Consider the following 19878-nt stretch of genomic DNA (forward strand, 5'->3'; position numbering starts at 1 on the left):
CGCCATTGTTCACGTCACGAAATGTGCAATTTAGCGGGAGATTTAAAATTTTGGCTTAAATTGCCTTATTTCTCAGTGAATAAAGCATTATTTGCTTCCGGGAAAGCGCTTACGGTACTATGAAACACCTAATCTTTCGAATAAAACAAAATTTTATTTTCTCTTCATGGCTCCTTTAATTATCTAACTCGAGAACTACTGTCCTAATCACCAAAGTGTAAATGAGGCACTTGTGGGTACCCACGAGGGGCATCTGTCTGCGGTATTTTCAGCGACGAACTAGTTGCGTACACATTTATTCTGACTGATAAAGAAAACCCGCGAAATATGAAAAATACCACGTGACGGCGCCTCCGCGCGCATCGTAAAGCAATGCCCTCAAACAGGCTGCCTCTGAGTTAGCCATAATGAAATAAACTAAAGAAAGAAAGAAGAAATCGCGACCGAGTTTGTGCCTTATCTGCACACGCGCCCCGCGAATCTTGCTGTTGCTGCTGCTTCCATGCATGTCATTATCAAGCTGATGTGCTGTATCTTCGGGCGGGTGACAGGCGAAGCAGTTGCTTTCAATCAGCTTATTTCGGGACGCTGCTTTACAATGCGCGCGGAAGCACCGTCACGTGGTATTTTTCATATTTCGCGGGTTTTCTTTATCAGTCAGAATAAAGGAGTACGCAATTACTTCGTCGCGGAAAATTCCGCAGTTAGATGCCCCTCGTGGGTACCTACAAGTGCCTCATTGACACTTCAGTGATTAGTACAGTAATTCTCGAGTTAAGTAATTAATTACAATTAATTAGTCAAGTCTCATTAACGAAAAAATAACTGTCCGCTTCTCCACGCGGTGCTGCAAACATTATTCCCTATTATTTTCTTCGAGTAACGCCATTGCTCTTTTTTTTAAGTCTTGGTGCATGATAGCTGTGACACACTGTATAATGTGTGTTCGTGCTATCAGATACTAATCAGCGCTCTGTCTGTGTCTCACAAGTTGTGCTTCTTTGTTTCATGCGCTGCTTTTTGTAGTTAACGATAAACCAATTCATTCAAACTTCTACGTTAGCCAGATACGACGGTTGCCAGCCGCGGCGCTTGGCAGCGAGAGGCAGGCAAATGGCTATTTCTTACACTGTCCTAATGTTTCAAAGTTTGTTGTCTTATTTAACGTTAAAATTTCGACTGTATGGTTTAACGCGCCGACGCAACGCAGGCGATGAGGCGCGCTGCCCGCGTCCTCGTGCTCAGCAGCACAACGCCTTAGCCACTGACCCAGCGCGGCGGGTAACGTTAAAATTTAAACCATCCTTTTGCCTGCTGCAGTGGCAGTTCCGTTTTACTGTTTTATTAAATTATGCCAACGTGTACCCTATAACAACACACTGATATAAATTTGCAACTATAATATGACAAGTTAGATCGAATACCGGGGGCGATTATGCCCTGCAGCTTTTCTTTCCGTGGTAAGGTAACCTCCCAAAGCTTGCAGTTATGACGTTAGCGAGAACTGGCACTGCATCTGCGGTAGATGGGCCGAACTGCAATGCTATACATGGCTCGCGCGTGACGTCACCACCGCCCTTTCTGGTGCACTGCTCTGGGCTTTCTCAACGCTGCTAGAAATAGGAGCGGCACATCAGTTCACAGCCTTCCACCATGCACTCCGAGCACCATCATGGCAGATACAGTGATGTCAGTGCAAGCTATCCGTTCACCAACTTGGAAGTACAGTGACGTCAGGACCAGCTATCTATAGGGGCTCACAAGTCGAACGAGTAAACAGCAATTATAAACATGAAGGTAAGGCCCGTTGCTTCCCCCCCCCCCTTCCCCGCCAGGAAACCTATGGGAAACTGCTTAGTTTTAATCATGATCACGTTATAATAGAAGCTACCTATGAGCCAAACCGGTGGAGGCTTTACTTAGCTCAGAGCCAAAATGTTTCTGTGTTGTCAAGCGTCCAGTGCGCGCGCCTATAGAGTTACGCTGCCGTTCGTCACCCACTTAACAGTGGCTGATACTAAGGCGCTTGTACCGCGATATACCGCCTTTTACGTGTGCTTGCACGCAGTTATGGCAAAAGCAGACTAGGGGCTGCGAGTTGCGCCCGCGCAGTGAGGCCAAGATAACGTAATCGGCATCTCACCAAAATGAGCTGGACACAGTCTCTCTGTCTCTTTTTCTTTTTCTCAAGTCTACAATGGCGATAGTGCATTTACCATTAGCAGCGGACTCGCACGAACGCACACAGATTATCGCTATTCCACAATAAGGGAAACTTCTTGTTTTCTATTTTTATTGATCGTTCTGTTGTCAGCAGAGGCAACAGCGAAGATATTCTTACTAAAACATATCTGAGCGTACTGCGAGAGCGTTACCAAAAGCTGTGGGTGCAATTGTCTGGCTGGATGATCTTCGTTGACTATCAAGTTCTTGGAAACCAATAGAGACTCGTTAAACGTGTGTGCGAGCTTCTAGCAACGTAGCCCGAGTAAGTGTTTTCACACGCTTAGGAATTCATGGTAGAAGATGCTGGCTACGCATTTACTAAAAAAACAAAGAAATTATGCACGCGTAGCAGTGTTATACTTGCAGTATTATACTTTCATTGCATATGCGGCGAAGAAGGAACGCAGACCACTACAGCGACGGGAGGTATGCTGTCGAGGGAATTGTGTACTTTTGTGCTGAGTACGAGCAATTCGAGCCTCGCTTAAGATTTTCGCCTTGCTCGTTATTCAGGCCGAAGTCGGAAGAACGCATACAAAGCGCATGTTATCGTGTTCCGTGGTAATACGAGTCGGGTTAAAGAGCGGCCACCCCAATTTGCGGATATTTTATTAGCGCAGTGCCTTTTGCTGCAGCCGGATTGCTTCAGACGTCATGCAAGCAGATAAAAGTGTATACTTGTTCGTGGTAACAATTGTATGCCGTGCCTTTAATGCGGGCGCTTGTGTGTTGGGTGGATAAGTATTGCTTTATGGAAGACACGTTCTTGATTTTTTTTTTCTTTTCAGGGTGCTCTTCCGCTTCCACGTGTGGCGCAGCGGTCCAATGGGTTCACCACGCCGGCAGAGCTGGTGGCACCGATTCGCACCTTGCTGGAAGAAGGTTAAGCGTACGCTGACTTGTCTTTTCTGTGAGTGGGGCGACGTCCTGCGTTATGTCGGCATTGCGCTGCTGATAGGTCTTTCGTCGTGCATACCTGCCCTCCTCGTGAACTACCAGAGGGAAGCGGCGTTGGAGGCGAAACTGATGCGTACCTGGAGTCCGTGGCACGAGCGCAACCCGGCGGGTAGCTCCTTGGACGACGAGCTCGACAACCCCCGTATCTTGCTCTGGTCAGCACCAAACTATCGCTGGGAGGGGAAGGAGCCCTTGCCAGCTGAGGGCGAGCTCGTCATGCAGCACTGCCCTCGTCGGTCTGCCCGCGGTAGTTGTTTCGTCACAAAGGACAGGGACTACCTGTGGAAAAGCGACGCCGTCGTGATTGAGGCTGATTCCGCCAACTTGCCGGACTTCCCAGTTCATCGGCATCGGGGCCAAGTGTGGGTTTTCTGGGCCCGCGGTGACCCTCCTTCTCAGGCGTCCCATGGTCTCCAACATATCAGGACGCAGTTCAACTGGACAATGTCTTACCGCAGGGATGCCGACGTGACCACGTCGTTCAAACGCTGGACCCGATTGCGAGCTCCGTACTCGGGCGAAACCTTCAAGAGGCTCTTCGACATCAAGTCTTCGACATCAATAGGCTCTTCGACACCAACCTCACCTGGCGTGTGGCTGCTCAGTGAGTGCGAAGAAGAGCGAATCAGGGAAGGCAAAGCAACGAAGATACCGACTACTCTCGAGTGGATGCTTTCGCAGTTGGTGGTGGGTGGCAGCGGCACCCGGATTGTCAAAAAATGTGGCCGTGAGATTTGCAAGACACGCGCTGAGTGCCTAAAGCTACTGCGAACGCAATATTTCTACATTGTCGTAGCTGAGAACTCCTCCTGCTTTGAACATCCCCATCAGATGATACTAGACGCCCTTGAGCACGACATCATACCCGTCTACTTCGGAAGTTCAAGTCTCGGTGACATCGCTCCACCAATGTCGTTCGTGGATACCACCACTTTTCCTAATGTGGAGGCCATACTCCATGCGCTCCTGGGAATTTTCACCCGCTTTGACAAGTTCCGCGAGTACATGACCTGGAAGAAGGAATACGAAATCGTCGCGCCCAAAAATCACCTTTGCGCGCTTTGCGACGCCCTCTACGAACAGCGAGGCAGTACTTCGAACGGGGATGTACTGAAGTGGTGGAGAAGTCGTTCGGAATGCAACAAGCGGGATTATGAACAGTTTTCTGTTGCTGGCGCCGGGTAGTCTGGGTACCCGTAGCCCAGAAAAGACTGACTAGCTGGCCTGCACACAAGTCTGCGCAAGGCTGCACACATACAGCACAATGCTTCGAACTACAGTTTTATGGACTGCCCGTCCTGGCGTGTGACCCGTTGATTGTTTGTAAACGAAGTACCCCTTAAGTACTTTTATGAATAAAGACAACATGTGTGATTTTAGAACAAGCTATTTGCTCCTTTGATTATCCTATATATCGTGGGGGTGGCTCATACGAGGAACGAAACAGTAGGCCCCAGAAGGGAACATGTTTGTTATACTAATGATTTTTTGGTAGCAGGCAGCGAAGTTTCAAGAAAGCTTTAAGGTCTCGTCCCTGGCGTATGTTGTTTACAGCGACATTTTCAAATGGCAAGTCTCCTCAAGTTTGATGTCGGGCGTTATCATAAGCGTTTTAACAGCTGGGGTGAGACCTGTATAGCGCAAGCGCACCGTAAGCATTTAAGTGATTTCCACTTCTGTTTCGAATTGAGCTGCCCTCTCCGCTATTCCCAGTCATGCGGGCGAACCCGCGGGCCGTATACGCATGGGACTCGGCCATCACGCTGTGTCCTGCGGGGAGGGTTCCAGTCAAAACTCGTGGCCTTTTCAGCGCTATAATTAGAATTGCCCACGCGATAGGAATTATATGCTCTTCATAAGGAGCATGCGCAGTGCAACGAGTAAAAGAATATCTTGCCGCCACTTCTGGGAACCGAATTCCAGTTTCCAGGGTCTATATAATCAGGCTAACTCATGTCGCGGGTACGAGGACATGCAAATAATTGATTGCAGGACGCCATTTAGTAGCCACCTTTAAAATGATTCAATGAAGCAAACGTATAGGCCACGTCCTGAAAAACTTAGTATTAAGTCCTTTCTGAAAAAAAAAAAAAGAAACGTAATAAAATCTGAATGCTTATACACGGAGCACAGCGGCCCAACTAACTATGCACCATATTCGCTGCTACAAAGCTGTGATGAAGCGGTGGCAGAAAAAGAGTAGCGATGTTTTACTTCATGAACTCAAGTTACGGTCAAGCGCGTGGAATGTTAGGCTTATCGGCTCCGCCAATCACGGAATATCGTGCAAAAAAAGCAGCATATATCCGTGCTATCAACCGTTGCCCAATGCAGCATGGTGGGGGATTTGCGTGCGTATAGTGCACGTGCTCCTAGAGACAGCAATTGTTTCTTTGCACGCACGCACGTTCTTGCGTGCGTGCGCGTGTGTGGAGGGTAGGACTCGGTGTACGCATACACTATTCAGAGTACTGGCACAGGTTACTTTCTGTGATAGATTGCTGTAAAGCGGGGGACTACAATACCCCAATCACACATCCTTGACGAGTCACCAGGAACTCGAACACCTAGACGTTTTCGTGTTCGGCCTCCGTCACAGTAAACACTCCCTATGCGTTGCCTAAAGCACGGAGGCGCGCACAACCCGCGCACAACCATCTACCCAGATAGAGCGTTATATATAGATGAAAAGTGCCTCCTCATAGCGGTTACTGCAATGAACTTAAGCCCAACGAGTGCGCAGTGTTTCTCTGTAAATCAGCTAATTTCCGCTACTGAACTGGATGCCAGCCACCCTCCTGGGTGTTCACATGATTCCAGATGTTATAGCTCCCAATACAACCAGGGCTATCATCTTCACGGATGACCTAAAGGCCATCGAAGCGTTACGCACACATCCACGACGACACGTGTGCCTCATCAAATTTAAGGGCCCTACAAAACCGTTTTCCTACAAATCGTTTCCTCCCGACTTTCGGGAGCGGCGGACAGGGGGGAGCGGGGGTCAAAATCCTAATTGGTACGTGTGCTGCTGTGAGGGGGCGGCTTCGCTTCCGACTGCATGCGCAATTTTGCTGAGTCCGGAGCTGCGGCCAAGAGCGGTCGCATCAAGACTTGCTCCCGTAGTGGTTTGTGGGCGCCAGAGCCCCGCGAATTTCTCGACAACCGCGCGGCGGTTCGGCACCCTTTTTGGCCACCGGGCCCCCATCAGGGACCATGCCGCGATACCCTTTTTGTGCTCTGCGGTGCCTGGTAATGGTAGCCCAGTTTTCATCGTCCTGTGTTATCTTATGTTCATGCTTCGTCGTCTCCTGTAAATAAGTGTAATTAGACTTTTTCTTCATCATCTACTTGCCTCGTCTCGTCATCGGGTCCTTCACCATCTTCCACGACGACACCACCCACCTCAACAATTAACGAACCAAACTTTACTGGCGGGTTTACGGACCCCGAGCTGCATTCCTATGAACAGACCTCGAGAACACCGGGCTTGAGCGGGGAGGGGCACGGAGTCAAGGTAACCAATCGTCAACATGAGAGAGACGGGTGTGCAGCGGGTGATCGGTGAAAATGAACGTGGGCCGGACATATCGACGGATACCTACCAGACTTTTGAGCGATAGAAATTTCGGCTGCAAAAATTGGACTGCCAACTGTGTGTTTGTATTATAGAAGTTATAAAAACCCGGGTACATGCGATGAAAATACCAGGCGCATTAAACATAACTTAGTCTCGCGATGTCGGAGTATCGTCAAGGTGTCGGCAGAGAGCAACGAGTTTACTTCCCCAACGGGCCGAACGAGAGGACGGAGGAGAAGCCCATTCCCGACTTGGATCCTGAGCCATTGCTATGGGCAAAGACAGCAGGACAATCCACGATGCGACGCCGAGGAAGCGACAAGGCGCATCCCTGGAAATAACAAGCTTGTTTACAAAACTTCCATAGGTAAGCGCTGACGCTTGCCACCATTTTTTAATCTACATATAGTGCAGTCCCGGTGCGTCTCGATACTGCAGTTTCCGAGGCCTGAATCGTTGGTGCTTTGAATGGTAGACCGTTAAACGTTGAACTCTGAGGGTGTTTTAGGGTAATAACACTAGGAATTAGGCGTATGACATCTCGGATTTACCAAGCATTTTGTTTCCTTCCTTCATAACTAATAGTCACAGGTGTTGTTTGGAGAAAAATATGGAAGCGCAAGAGGTTTGCCACGGAGATCTGAACTCTCGAGTGCCTACATGCACTTCCGTTTATGCCGACTTCGATTGCTCGGGAAATATGCCTTAACATTAGCAGAGGGAATGTATAGTTACTGTGCAGTACGCGTATTTATTCCTGTAAATATTTTAATTACTGCTGTTGTTTTTTTTAATTTTGCAAACTTCGCGTAGGGATCTTTAACGTGCGCAGAAATCTCGAACATACGAGTTTCTCGCTTTTCGCCTCCATCACAAGGGCGGGTACACTTAATTTCATTTCTCTATGCAGGTTTACGCGCCTTTATAGTAAACGCTGGGCGTTTATCGTGTTTGTACTAGTAACGGCCCTCTCCCCTAATTTGCATAGAAAAGTTACCTTAAGTTGGGCCCCCCACCCCCGAAAAAAAATCCTGGGTACGTGCCTGACCAGGGGACTCTGACCTTTCGCCATTCAGCCGGTAACTGCTGCCTTTCTTTAAAAGCTCCGCAGTCTAGGGGGGTAGCCTCTGTAGCGGAAGCCTCTCGGCACCCGCGCGCAAGCGGCTCCCGCCAACGGAGACTTCTCCTTTCCCTCCGGTCTGCCGCCGGCTTGACGACAGTGCGCCTTTGTGAAAGACGCGTATTGGCGACGCCGCCGCCGGCTTACAACGGAGGTCATTCCCCCGCCCTCTTCAACGGACACCTTTCGGGGGAGCGCTTAACTTGTTGTCCGGCCGACTCCTGGCATTAGTCTTGTGTTGAAACTGCAAACCAGCTCCACGTCTGCTTTGTCGCCTCCTTCAGCAGCCGGCATTCCTGGCTTCTACATCTTAGCTCGTTGGGAACACTACCAGCCACACAAGAACACGCAAGTTCCACCAGACCTGCTTCTGTGCTCCCTGTTACCTGTGCCACCAAGATCGACCGACAATCAGCCACTTACTGGCGTCACGTATGGTACTTGAAGGGATCCGAACGGACGCAAGTCCCCTGGCGTCACATTTCTACAGGGCTGCATGTACCCAAAGAATGGGGCCAACAACGTGCTGCTTGGACTATGGTCCTTCGAGGGGGAGGTTCACCTCGTCAATAAAACACGAGCTTTATAGACACCCAACTATTTCCCCTGTCTCCCCAAAAGACTAGGGGGCTATCCTTGTACAATAAATTTATTCATTTATTCCTGACATACAGGCTGGCGCAACGGAACGCGTTGCTGCCAATGGGCAGTCAGGAGCCGCCCTAGACGGGGGACAACGCCAACGTCGGCTTTAACGCGGCAGGTTGATTTAGCGATTTTCCGTGGACGCTAGCCATCGGACGTGCTGTTAAAATTAGCGGCTCCTAAGGCCTGCTCTTCAAGCCTTCTAAGTCTTCAAGTCTTACTTGACTTGAAGACTTGACTTGACGTACTTGACTAGAAGACTTGAAGTCTTCAAGTCTTCAAGCCTTAAGTCTTACTTGGGCTACTTAAACCCGAAAAGTTTGGCCTGTCCGTATGTCTGTCTCATCTGCCGACCTACCGACCGACCTACTGACCAACCGACCGTCCGTCCGTCCGTCAATTCAGGCACCCTGCGAAAAAAATGTTTCTGAAATCAGAAGTTTATATACGCAAAACCTTTCCACAACACTCAATCTGGTACCATACTTCCTACTTATCAACATTGTTCAACAAAAGAAAACGTTAGGCACATTTGAGGCAGAACATCCCTAGTTAAATACTATGCGCTGTTTTTTTTAATTGAAAATAAATGTGCGCTTGATTTATGCGCGTTGACAAAAAATATTTTGACATAAAAGTACAAGAGCTCGTGCCCGAGCCTAGGCCTCGTGGCAACGGGAGGGAAATAGACGGGAGCAAAAGAGCGTACGAGGTGGATGGGGAGAAAAGAGAGGTATTGACGGGGCAGGGGCAGCAGAAGGGTATCGTCTTTCGAGAGGCGGGGCCATTTTTTTTTACTTTCGTTGTGTATTTCTTTGTTGCTGACGTATGCATGCTGCATTTTTACAGCTTCCCAAAACAGCCGTTATCTTTCTAACACACATATGACATCTGTTGTATTTTTATAGAGTATAGTCCTTGGGCTAAACGCGAAATTTTTGTCTGTCTGTTTGTCACTCGGTGTAGCCACCCAGCCGAAGTGAAAGAATGCTTTAACACGACGTATACGTAGGCAAGACCGTTCCAAAGCACTAAAATTGCTGGCATGGCTCACACATGTCGACATTATGCGGCGCAAAATACATTTGAGGCAAAGTGTAAGTACATAACCCAGACTACTAGCGGTCTTTTAATGAGGAATGGATCTTACGATTGCAAAAGAAAAAAAACGCGTTAAAATGGCGTCGCAGATGGGCGAGATAAATGCGAACACTAAAAAAATATCAGCTAGTACTGTTCCAAGCAGAGCAAAAAAACAAAAGGACGTGCGCTGTCCCAACAGATGGCGCACGAGCATTGTGAACATGCAGGGAGGGAGTGGGGAAGCAGGAGGCGAGAGCTACGTGGCAGGGGCGGGAGAATATCTTTCGTCGAATTTTTCAGCGAAGCAAACAGATAAGCGGCCAATTTTTGACATACGTATTTTCGCTTTGTTCCTGCTGTGCCCTGGTAAGTTGGTACTTATGGTTTCCGGTGCTCTGAATCAGAGTTACTATCCGAGCGGGGATGGGGCAAAGATGATGGCAAGCGGGGATGGGGCAAAGATGATGGCAAAATAAAGACCTCGCGGCCCTTTCTGGGAGAAAAGTGGCTAAAACTCGAATCTTTCTGCGATACGAATGCAAAGTGCACAATACAATCAGCCAAAGTCCAAACCTATGACAACGCTGAGCGAGCCGGTTGTGATGTTATAATTGATTGTTTGATTGTAGGGTTTAACCCGCCGACGCGACGCAGGCGATGAGGCGCGCCGTAGTGGACGGCTCCGGATTTTGACCGCCTGGGGATCTTTAAAGGGGTTGTGCCACCAAATTTTAAGTCTGTAAAACGCCTGCTGTAGGCTTTCTCTGTATGCAAGGACCCTCAACACGAAGTGCTGGGTACAGCAAGCGCTTAATATATATTTTATTTCGCTTCTAAAAAGTACCTAAATGCTCTTCTGGAGATCGGGACCCATCGCTAGCGTCAATGAATTGCCAGCATAACAAAGTTTGTGACGTCATACCACGCTAGCGACTCGAGCGACGTCAACGTGAACTCCAGTTACCACAGTTTGTTTGGTCTCTTGGTCGTATCAACACACTAGGCCGACACGACGGCGACGCCGTTGAGTCGCAAAACCATCGGCCAACTGCCGCGTTGTCAAACTACGCCGACGGCGACACAAACACGTCGGCCGACAGAAAGTCGCCGTAGTGTGATTTACTCGCCGACCAAAACCGGTCACCCGACTGGTCGCCCGACTGGTCGCCCGACGCGTCGTTGGGAATCGACCGAGAAGCGAAAACTGCGCCCCGACAACATTCGTGCCGCAATGAATGCGGCTCTATGTTGTTAGTTTCTGGAGTGTAATATCAAATCAATCAAATCGTGTATTTTCCTTTCTTTTACGAAAGGAGGGCACAACCGCAAAAAGCCACTGTTACAAGCGGCTTGACGAGGCGGCTGCCCCGGTTTCCGGCAACAGCAGATATCACGACCGTATGCGATATTATTTCATTACACATCTTGTGGATTAACCGAGGGAAAAAAAAGACACATTCACACGCACGCACACACGCGCGCACACACACACACCCACCACACACACACACACACGCACACACAAAAGAGAAATAAAAGGAAGACATAATAAATAAAATCACAGTCATGGCCATACTTAGTGGAAGCGGGAATGGTAATAAGTATACAATTGCTACAATATGGGCAAAAGAAGCATTATATACAATAACTTTTTTTTTCAACAAAAGGAAGCAAAATTTCTTTTTTTTTTTTTGAAGGGAGGCTGTATACAAAAAACATCGGAAACAGTGACCAATAAGTACTTTATACAATTGCTAATTTCTCAAAACAATGAGAGAAACTGACACAAGGCTTTTTAGGAGACAAACAATGTTTTTAGATTTTTCGGAGAAAGGCGGTATTATCAATGGAAATGGTGTCGTATCTATTAAGCAACACCAGGAGGTTAGACGTTAATGACTGGAGACGGTAATTGTTGCGGGGTGTCGGCGTGTACCATAGGGACGGAAAACGCGTTTGGTACGCCACAGCGTTTTTTGTTAGGTTAGATATGTCACTAAAGAATGAGTTGCGACTTTTAACAGCTATACGAAAGGAGTTTAGCAATCTGAAATCGTAAAGACTTAGAACATTAACGACACGGAATTGGGTGAAAAGCTCTTTTGTGTGGTAGTGATAGGGGACATTCGCAATAATTCTTAAGGCCTTTTTCTGTAGGGTCAATAAGCTGGTCATATTTGTTTGTGTTGTGGCACCCCATACTAAATGGGAGTAGGAGAAGTGCGGTAAGATAAGGGAATTATACAACAAAAGTTTAATGCGTTCCAGAAGTGTATATCGATTTCTATTAATTACGCCAACAGTTCTGCACAATTACCGATGCACTTCGTTGATATGTTGATCCATGGTTAAGTTGCAATGCAAGTTGACTCCAACACCTTCATAGTTGTTACCAATTCTATGTTGTTTGTATTGATCGTAAGTGTTAGTGGCGAGACATTTTTGTTTTTTTGCCTGAAAAGAATACCCTTTGTTTTGTCTGTATTTATTAGTAGATAATTTTGCCTGCCCCTGGTTGCAAGACGGGGAAGCATATCATTACTAGTTTCCTGTACATCCTCAGTTGTCGTACCAGTTATTAACAAGGTTGTGTCATCTGCGTAGCAGACAAGCGAAGCTTTTGGGTGACACAAAGCGTTTGGAAGGTCGTTGACGTATATGCAGAAAAGAAGTGGTCCTAGAATACTCCCCTGGGGAACACCTGAGCCGATGCGTTTAAGTTCGGACGAAAATTCTCCCAGACAGACATACTGTTTTCGATATTTCAAGTAGGAGGACATAAGGGTGCGAGCAACCCCGCGTACGCCATACGTGTGAAGTTTATCCAGTAATGTTTGCCGATTTAAGGAATCAAAAGCCTTTGAAAAATCTATGTATATACCTAATGTCAGTATATTTTGCGAGAAGTTATGCAGGATTATTTCTTTCTGTTTCAGTTAAGCCGTTTCTGTGGAACAGTGCTTGCAAAATCCATGTTGAAAACTATGTTGCGATAGGTTTTTGCCAAGGAAATCGGATAACCTTGCATGTATAAGCTTTTCAATTACTTTAGAGAACACCGGTAAGATAGATATTGGACGATAGTTCTTAGGTAAATTTTTATCCCCACCTTTAATATAAGGACCACCTTCGCCATCTGCATTTTTTAGGAAGCAAGCCTGATGATAAAATCACATTAAAAATATGAGTTAGACAAGGTGCAACGACGTCCGCAACGTGCTTCATCGGTTTAATTTGCATGTCGTCTGCGTCACACGTGCTGCTGTTTTTCAAGTTCATAATTGTATATATAACTTCCTGCTCAGTTGTAGGACATAAAAATATTGAGTTTGGGTTGGGTTGTAGCATAAACTCAGTAAGGTCCATGAAGCCCATACAACTCAACACTAGCGCTAACGCGATCCGTATTCTGGCGTTCACCCGCCGCGGTGGCTCAGTGGCTAAGGCGTTGTGCTGCTGAGCACGAGGTCGCGGGTTCGATTCCCGGCCGCGGCGGCCGCTTTTCTGATGGAGGCGAAAAGCAAAAATGCCCGTGTGTGCGAGATTTCGGCGCACGTTAAAGATCCCCAGGTGGTCAAAATTAATCCGGAGCCCTCCACTACGGCGCGCCTCATCGCCTGCGTTGCGTCGGCGCGTTAAACCCTACAATCAATCAATCAATTTTGGCGTTCGACGCTTCGGCGGTGCTCTTCGGCTACGCCGCTACCCCAGAGCTGCAAACTGCATATGCCTGTGCGATCGGCTCACCTGTAGAAAATATAAGGTCAGTTTCGTGCAGAAGAAGAGTTACGTAGGGTAATTTGGGTAATAAGAGATCGATATCGGCCAAGGTTTTTAACGTAAAACGTAAAACCAAAGTACGGCAAGCACTATCCCTACAGTGTAAAATCGCAGTCGCAGCCGGGCACACTTATTTTTGCGAGCGCTTTCGCGAAGGAGCAGTTGATGGCGACAAGCTACTGCGGGGGCTTCGGGGAACCTTATAATTGCTGCGCAAGCGCTATTTAAGAAATTTCAGTTTACCAGCAAGGAATTGTGTAAACTAGCTAGTAAACACCGACGTACGACTCGAAGGATGGGCCCCCATCTAATACACCGCCTATTTCGCAGAGCGACGCCGTTTGTGCGGTGGCGCATTGGTTTCGCGCGTCGCACCCACGCTGTGAACGTTCCGGGTTCAGTTCGCGGCGGGGGCAGTTTTTTTTTTTTTTTTTTGAGCGGTTATTTAAGGGCATGGTTTGCATATCCAATTGCATTTCCATGGTTTGCATATCCATGGTTTTCATTTGTCTGCATCAGAGGATGCAGACAAAGAGTCTGTGTCGGAGCTGTCGCGGCTTGACATGATGAGTCGGCGTGTTTACTTCCGTGGTGAAGCACGTGTGTGCGGGAGCAGACGCCGCAGTAAAGTCGCAGCGTACCGCAGCGCCGCATGGTAGACACACGGGGCACAGCGTCCTCGCAACACTGTGACGTCACTGCGTGAATCGGCGCCCAGAAAGCGAAACCGAATCCTGTTCGCATGAATTGTGCGATAATAATGTTTTTACTCAGAATATGTGCATGTGAGACCATGTATCATGCTTTCTAAAGAAATATAAAACGTTTGCAACAAAGAATGCACAGTGGCACAACACCGTTAACGTGCGCCGAAATCTCGGACACACGGGCGTTTTAGATTTTCGCCTCCATCAGAAAAGCGGCCGCCGCGGCCGGAAATCGAACCCGCGACGTCGTGCTCACCAGCGCAACGCCTTAGCCACTGAGCCACCGCGGCGGGTCGATGTTATAGTTTTCTATATATCAATTAGTTTGTGATTGGGTCATCCGAATGTCGTTGATTTGGAATTTGGCTGATTGGGTTGCGGACTTTGAATTTGTATCGGAGAAAGGTTCCACCAGCGTCGCCATCCTCTTCATCATGCACCCTCCCCCAGTGTAAAGTTGCTTTCGTGCAGTGCGTTTTTTTTTTCTCCACCGACACAAGTCAGACAAAGAAAGCATCGCTTTAAAAAAAGATGGCCGTCACTGCGCCTCATGGAAGTGCGCCCGCTTGCCAGTGAACAGCCAAAGCGCGAGGGAAGCTAGCCTAATCTTGATCTCGCAAACGCCTAAATGGGCCACGCAAAGGTGCTGTCGCCTGATTGGTCGACGCTCCCGCGACAATCGACAAAAATTATTTATACGGATCGTTTACGTTCTTCACATAATACCGTAATTTTCCTGTCTCACATTAAACGTTTCATGAAGAGGAAAACGAACATGAAATTTCATGGTATTTTTTAATGATACGACCAAACAAGGACGTCCTTGTTGCAGCCTCCTGTGCAATTCAACCAGTGACGATGTCATTTCTTGAGTGCCACAGATAAGCTTGAAGATAGTATCTGAAAAGTCAATGCTGCGCTGAAATTCCTGTCAATTGTGCAATGTTAGTAATACAGGCTGCTTTATCCGTTCAATTTCTTTGCTTCCCGCTTGCCAGCGCAACGGCGCAGAAGCGTCAACGCCTGAGGACCGCCTCCTGCTGTGCACACGCACAGTTGTATGCCTACTGCACGAAGCCGCAAGGGAAGCTCAAGGACGCTCCAAGAAAACAGCCTGATGTCGCCAGCACACAAGTAAGGACGCAGTTAAACAACCGCTTCAGCAGTTTGGTCAAGCCCAAACATCTCTCGTGGCAGCGCTACGCAAAGAGGGCAAAGCTTGAGGTATCTTTTATTTCAAAAGATTGATTTGATTGAATGAGTAATTGATTGATTGAGATGTTTAACGCGCCGACGCTACACAGGCGATGAGGCGCGCCGTAGTGGAGGGTTCCGGATTAATTTTGACCATCTGGGATCTTAACGTGGCTGAAATCTCGATCACACGGGCGTTTTCGCTTTTCGCCTCCATCAGAAAAGCGGCCACCGTGGTCGCCGCGGCCGGGAATCAAACCCGCATCTTTGAGATCAGCTGTGCATTTTATTGCAAAAGAACCATGATCCGCATTATTCCTGCGCTCTCAATTCGGTCACTTTACAAAGGCCTGGATAGCATTGTAAAAATGTACGATGCTCTAAGTCGTATATGAAATCCGCTCTACGGCACGCTGTGTATAAAACCCCAGTTTATAAAATATTTAAGATACCGGTTACCCCAGGAAAGCTGATGTCGTGGTTCCGTGTATATTTGTATAACTCGCTGCATCTACCGGTGCCTAACAATTACCTTACTCTTCTTTTTTCAGTCCCTTCCGCACCGGGAACAGTCTTCGCGAAACCATGCAAGATGCTCGCGACTCCCTCACCGCTGCCATACGTCAACACTACGAATGCGTGTACGCATGGAGGGAAAATATCCCGGACATTTTCTGGGCCGGTAAACTGCTCACTACGATTGCGATGCTGTTTTGGTGCGCGTACGCTGGGTCCTGTGCTCTTCAGGACTTCCAAGTACGATGGGAAGCGCAGATGGAATTTGTGCCCTGGCATCTACGCAGCGGCAACCCTAGCGCTGTCCCACCACAAATTCTTATCTGGCAACATGAGAAAACGCCTTATACTGGCAACGTCGCAACCCTTCGATGCTCGTTCGTTAGTGGAGCTAGCGGTTGCTACATCACCGCTAACCGCAGCCTCATCCGCAAAAGCGACGCCATCGTCTTCGATGCTGGCAGCGTCAACTCGACTGATCTTCCATCCTATCGGCACGCCAGCCAGCTGTGGATTTTATGGGCTCGGGGGCTTTTCCAAGCGCCGTTGTCGCGGGACCTCCGAGAGGTGGCGCTGCTGTTCAACTGGACCATGTCGTACAGGCAAGATGCTGATGTTGTGGTGCCCTACAGGAATTGGACAGCAACGTCGACTACAGATATTGTTACGAACCTTACCAGCGTGTTCTACAACAAGACAAGAACTGCTATCTGGATGATCAGCCAGTGCGAGGAGGAACAAATCGGACGGGCCGGTGATCAACTGTTCTCCAGCCGTCGTTGGAAGGGGACTGAACGCTTTGCAAGCGCGGTGCTTCACCACGTACAAGTTGATCTCCTTCCTAATTGCGGTGCAGAACTTTGCACATCCCGCGACGAATGCCTGAGCATACTGGAAGAGGCGTATTTTTTCCTCTTTGTCATGGAATCCTCTCCCTGCTACGAACACCCACTTCAAATGATCTACGACTCCTTCGACTACAACATAGTATCGGTATTTTTCGGTGCTACCACTCTAACAGGGTTTCTTCCACCGCATTCATTTGTTGACACTTCCAGGGTCCGAAATGCAAAGGAAGTCTCTGCCACTTTAAGTGAAATTAGAAGCTCGCACGATCTTTACACCGCCTTCTTTTTGCAACGACGCCATTTTATCGTGACCATTCCTTCGAATGATATTTGCAGGCTGTGCAGTGCACTGTATGCGCCGCTCAGCAACAGTACTCGGCGTGACATTGCGCAGTGGTTACTTAACCGGCCTACGTGTCCAAATTGTGCTCTCACGGAAGGCGCCGAATGTGGACGCCGCTAACTCCACTGAAAACAACCTTTCCTGTGCGGCGTCATGGCCAAGGCGCCCGTGATTGTGAGGCTGCGCAAGTAATTTCTTCACCCTTTCTGCACCCTTGGCGAAAGACCGATGATTTGCAATCCGATATTTCCACAATTTAATAGGATGTATACTGTCAGTAATGTTCCGCATTTTCTGTTTATAGTTCTTCAGTAATATTCGCATATGTTGTTTCCAGTACGTGAAATGCTCCTAAATTTCATTCATAAGGAATAATCTAGAATAGATAGTCATTGTACACTACGAAGAACACAATTATAGACTGAACCATGATTTCTTCCTAGCTCGTGTTTTTCTTTGTGTTTTTAGAACCTACGTTTGAATTAGCCCTGCCATAATGTATTTTTAAACGTGTCCCTTTTTAAAGGCGTATAAACTTGATACATTTGCACAGACTTGAATAAACAAAAATGTGGAGATTTTGAGGTTTGTCGTTCTTATAGGCTGAAATGAGCCGTTTAATTTTCACACTGTGCCTCTGTACTACCCTAATATTTCAGCATGAGCACGGCATCGCGCGGCGCAGTGCTCCTAGGAGCAGCAAAGCCACTTTCCGAACAACTGCACTCATGCGCAATGTTACGCGGCGAAAAATTTAATTTTTAAATACGTCCTATGCGATGAACCCCCATGGCCCACGCAGGGCGCACGCGCAGATTGGAATGACATAGTAAGCTTTAAGCTAGCTGTTGCACAGGTAATGGAAGACGGCTGCGAAGTGCGAGCTGGCAGGTACTGCCGTTTGTCAATAAATTTTGTTCACCTGGAATTTCGCAGTGTTTTAAGATTCGAAGAATACTGAAACTACCATTTTTTACTTCCACTGCATTGTAAAAGGAAAGGGCATCACGCATGCGCGGTAGTACAAATATACCTTTAGATACCCGCACGCTGATTAAGTATAACAGTTGGGCTAGTCTGCATGTCTCTTTGCGTGTCCTTTCCGTTTGCGCTCAGGCTAAAAAGTTCACTTGTACGTTGTTATGCAATTCAATTTGAAGACAAGAACACGGGGTTATTTCACTTTCAGCACGATTAAAGGAACACGCAAAGAGTTCAGATTTTCAGAATTGATTATTGACTGGCTTTACATGTACAACGGACTTATACGCGCGTTTACATTAAGAAATTGGCGGGTTAGAGCCTATGACAAAGAACACGCTGCTAAAAAATTCGCGCCAATTCACCCGTGAATGTGGTTGAAAAGCAAAGCTGTAAACGGGACCCACAACGATTACCCACGCGACGTCACTTAAATTCACTCACGTCGCTCTACAAATAGTGATACCAGGGAGAAGTGAAATGCACTTCACCACACCCTCTATTACTTCAAAGAGATATTCTTGGTAAGGTTAGATCAATGCATGATGCATGAATGGTGGTTGCTTGAGTTGTACTGTTGAAGCACATGAGTGGAAACTGTTTTTTTACAAAATTAAAGGAAGCTCAAAGCGGGTGTTAGACGATCTCACTTATCCATCTCTACCGCCGCGGACTGAGGCGACGATATCGGCGGCAGAAACACAGGAGGAGGACGTGGAGGAGAACGGGGAGGAGGGGAAATACTTCTATTCAGATTTCTGAACAGCCCAGAGCGCGGCCCAGGGGAGTGGTTCCTTCTTCACTGGAGCTCATATGCAGTCCGCGCCGCCCGTGCTCTGTCCACCAGCAGGAGCTGGGTAGGCAGAGAGGGGCTGGAAAGAAGCATCTCCCATTGCTATTCCTTGGAAGTCGGTGGGATGAGGAGAAGGTGTTCAGGGCTAAAGTTGCAAACCCCGAGTGTTCCTATTTCTGAGGGAAATTTACATTCAGCGTCTTGGCGTTTTTGGGTGCACTAAAGGGAGAGATAGGCATTTTATTGAAATGAAAAAAACACAGAAAGGTCGGCCTGATGGTAGTATATCTGGCCAGCTATTCTGTGTGTGGGAAGGGAAAGGGGAGGAAAGAGCGTGGATAGAGGACGAGAGAGATGAAGATGGCGGAGAAATAAATAAATGACTAGGTATAGAAGACATGTGCATGTGTTAAAGTTAAGCCTGACGGGCCTAAATTACAATATCTCTGAGAGGCCGCTGCTGCGCAGAAATGTCAGCACAGCTTTAAATGCCTTGTGGGAACGCTTCGCGTCTGGCCAAGGTCCCAGCAGCACTTCTTCCGACACCACACGACAGTCCAAACGGGCCAATGTTCTCGTTAATTGTTCTCGAGGATGCGCATAGCGTGGACAGTGGCAGAGAACATGCGAAATAGTCTCTGGTACATGGCATGCCTCACAGTCGGGGTCACTCTTAAAGCCAATGAGGTGCTTGTAGCGATGGGTAAAGGCTACGCCAAGCCGTAGTCGGTGAAACAGCGTGGCGTAGTTTCGCTGAATACCAGGAGGTAACCGAAACTTGCAGTCGGGGTCCAGGCGGTGTAGTCTTCTATGACGATTGCCAGGGTGGGACCAGTGACTCGCCGAGGCGTGGCGGATAATGGTAGACAGAAGGGCGGTCGTGTCCGTCCTTGCGAAGGGCAGACGTACAACATCTGCATCTGCAGAAACCTTCTTCGCCTCCTGGTCAGCCCAGTCGTTACCAGCTAGCCCGCAATGGCCTGGTACCCACTGAATGGTGAGGACATGTCCTTGTTGCAGTGCGAATGAGCATAATTCGAGTACTTCCGCAGCAAGGGCATAATAAGGTCCCTGCCTCATAACTCCGTTGAGGACCTGGAGTGCT

General features: G+C 48.0%; 2 protein-coding genes across 9 annotated transcripts; both read left to right on the forward strand.

Annotated features, from left to right (window-relative positions):
- Positions 1-1635: 1635 nt before the first annotated feature.
- LOC144171000 (alpha-(1,3)-fucosyltransferase C-like) lies at positions 1636-4564 on the forward strand. Of its 7 annotated transcripts, none has more exons than XM_077700962.1 (3): positions 2512-2652; positions 3015-3115; positions 3226-4564. In XM_077700962.1, the coding sequence occupies exons 1-3, from the start codon at positions 2612-2614 to the stop codon at positions 3294-3296; spliced, it is 213 nt and encodes a 70-aa protein (XP_077557088.1). In that variant the 5' UTR covers positions 2512-2611; the 3' UTR covers positions 3297-4564. The 7 variants fall into 7 exon arrangements, with proteins under 7 accessions (XP_077557084.1, XP_077557083.1, XP_077557088.1 ...); XM_077700961.1 differs by lacking the exon at positions 2512-2652 and adding an exon at positions 2803-2913; XM_077700958.1 differs by lacking the exon at positions 2512-2652 and adding an exon at positions 1636-1797 and having other exon boundaries at positions 3015-4564.
- Positions 4565-14964: 10400 nt separating this feature from the next.
- LOC144171076 (alpha-(1,3)-fucosyltransferase C-like) lies at positions 14965-17829 on the forward strand. Of its 2 annotated transcripts, none has more exons than XM_077700964.1 (2): positions 14965-15322; positions 15844-17829. In XM_077700964.1, the coding sequence occupies exon 2, from the start codon at positions 15878-15880 to the stop codon at positions 17117-17119; it is 1242 nt and encodes a 413-aa protein (XP_077557090.1). In that variant the 5' UTR covers positions 14965-15322; positions 15844-15877; the 3' UTR covers positions 17120-17829. The 2 variants fall into 2 exon arrangements, with proteins under 2 accessions (XP_077557090.1, XP_077557089.1); XM_077700963.1 differs by having other exon boundaries at positions 14965-15232; positions 15844-17828.
- Positions 17830-19878: the final 2049 nt, after the last annotated feature.

This window comes from Haemaphysalis longicornis, unplaced genomic scaffold (assembly GCF_048455015.1).
Source record: "Haemaphysalis longicornis isolate Haplotype H1 unplaced genomic scaffold, Haemaphysalis longicornis Haplotype H1 scaffold_1, whole genome shotgun sequence".
Lineage (NCBI taxonomy): Eukaryota > Metazoa > Arthropoda > Arachnida > Ixodida > Ixodidae > Haemaphysalis > Haemaphysalis longicornis.

Coding starts and splice junctions, on each gene's coding strand:
- LOC144171000 (XM_077700955.1), top strand. CDS start 2,612: ATGCGGCGAAGAAGGAACGCAGACCACTACAGCGACGGGAG. Junction 2,653..3,014: donor GACCACTACAGCGACGGGAG/GTATGCTGTCGA, acceptor TTTTCTTTTCAG/GGTGCTCTTCCGCTTCCACG.
- LOC144171076 (XM_077700963.1), top strand. CDS start 15,159: ATGCCTACTGCACGAAGCCGCAAGGGAAGCTCAAGGACGCTCCAAGAA. Junction 15,233..15,843: donor CTGATGTCGCCAGCACACAA/GTAAGGACGCAG, acceptor TTCTTTTTTCAG/TCCCTTCCGCACCGGGAACA.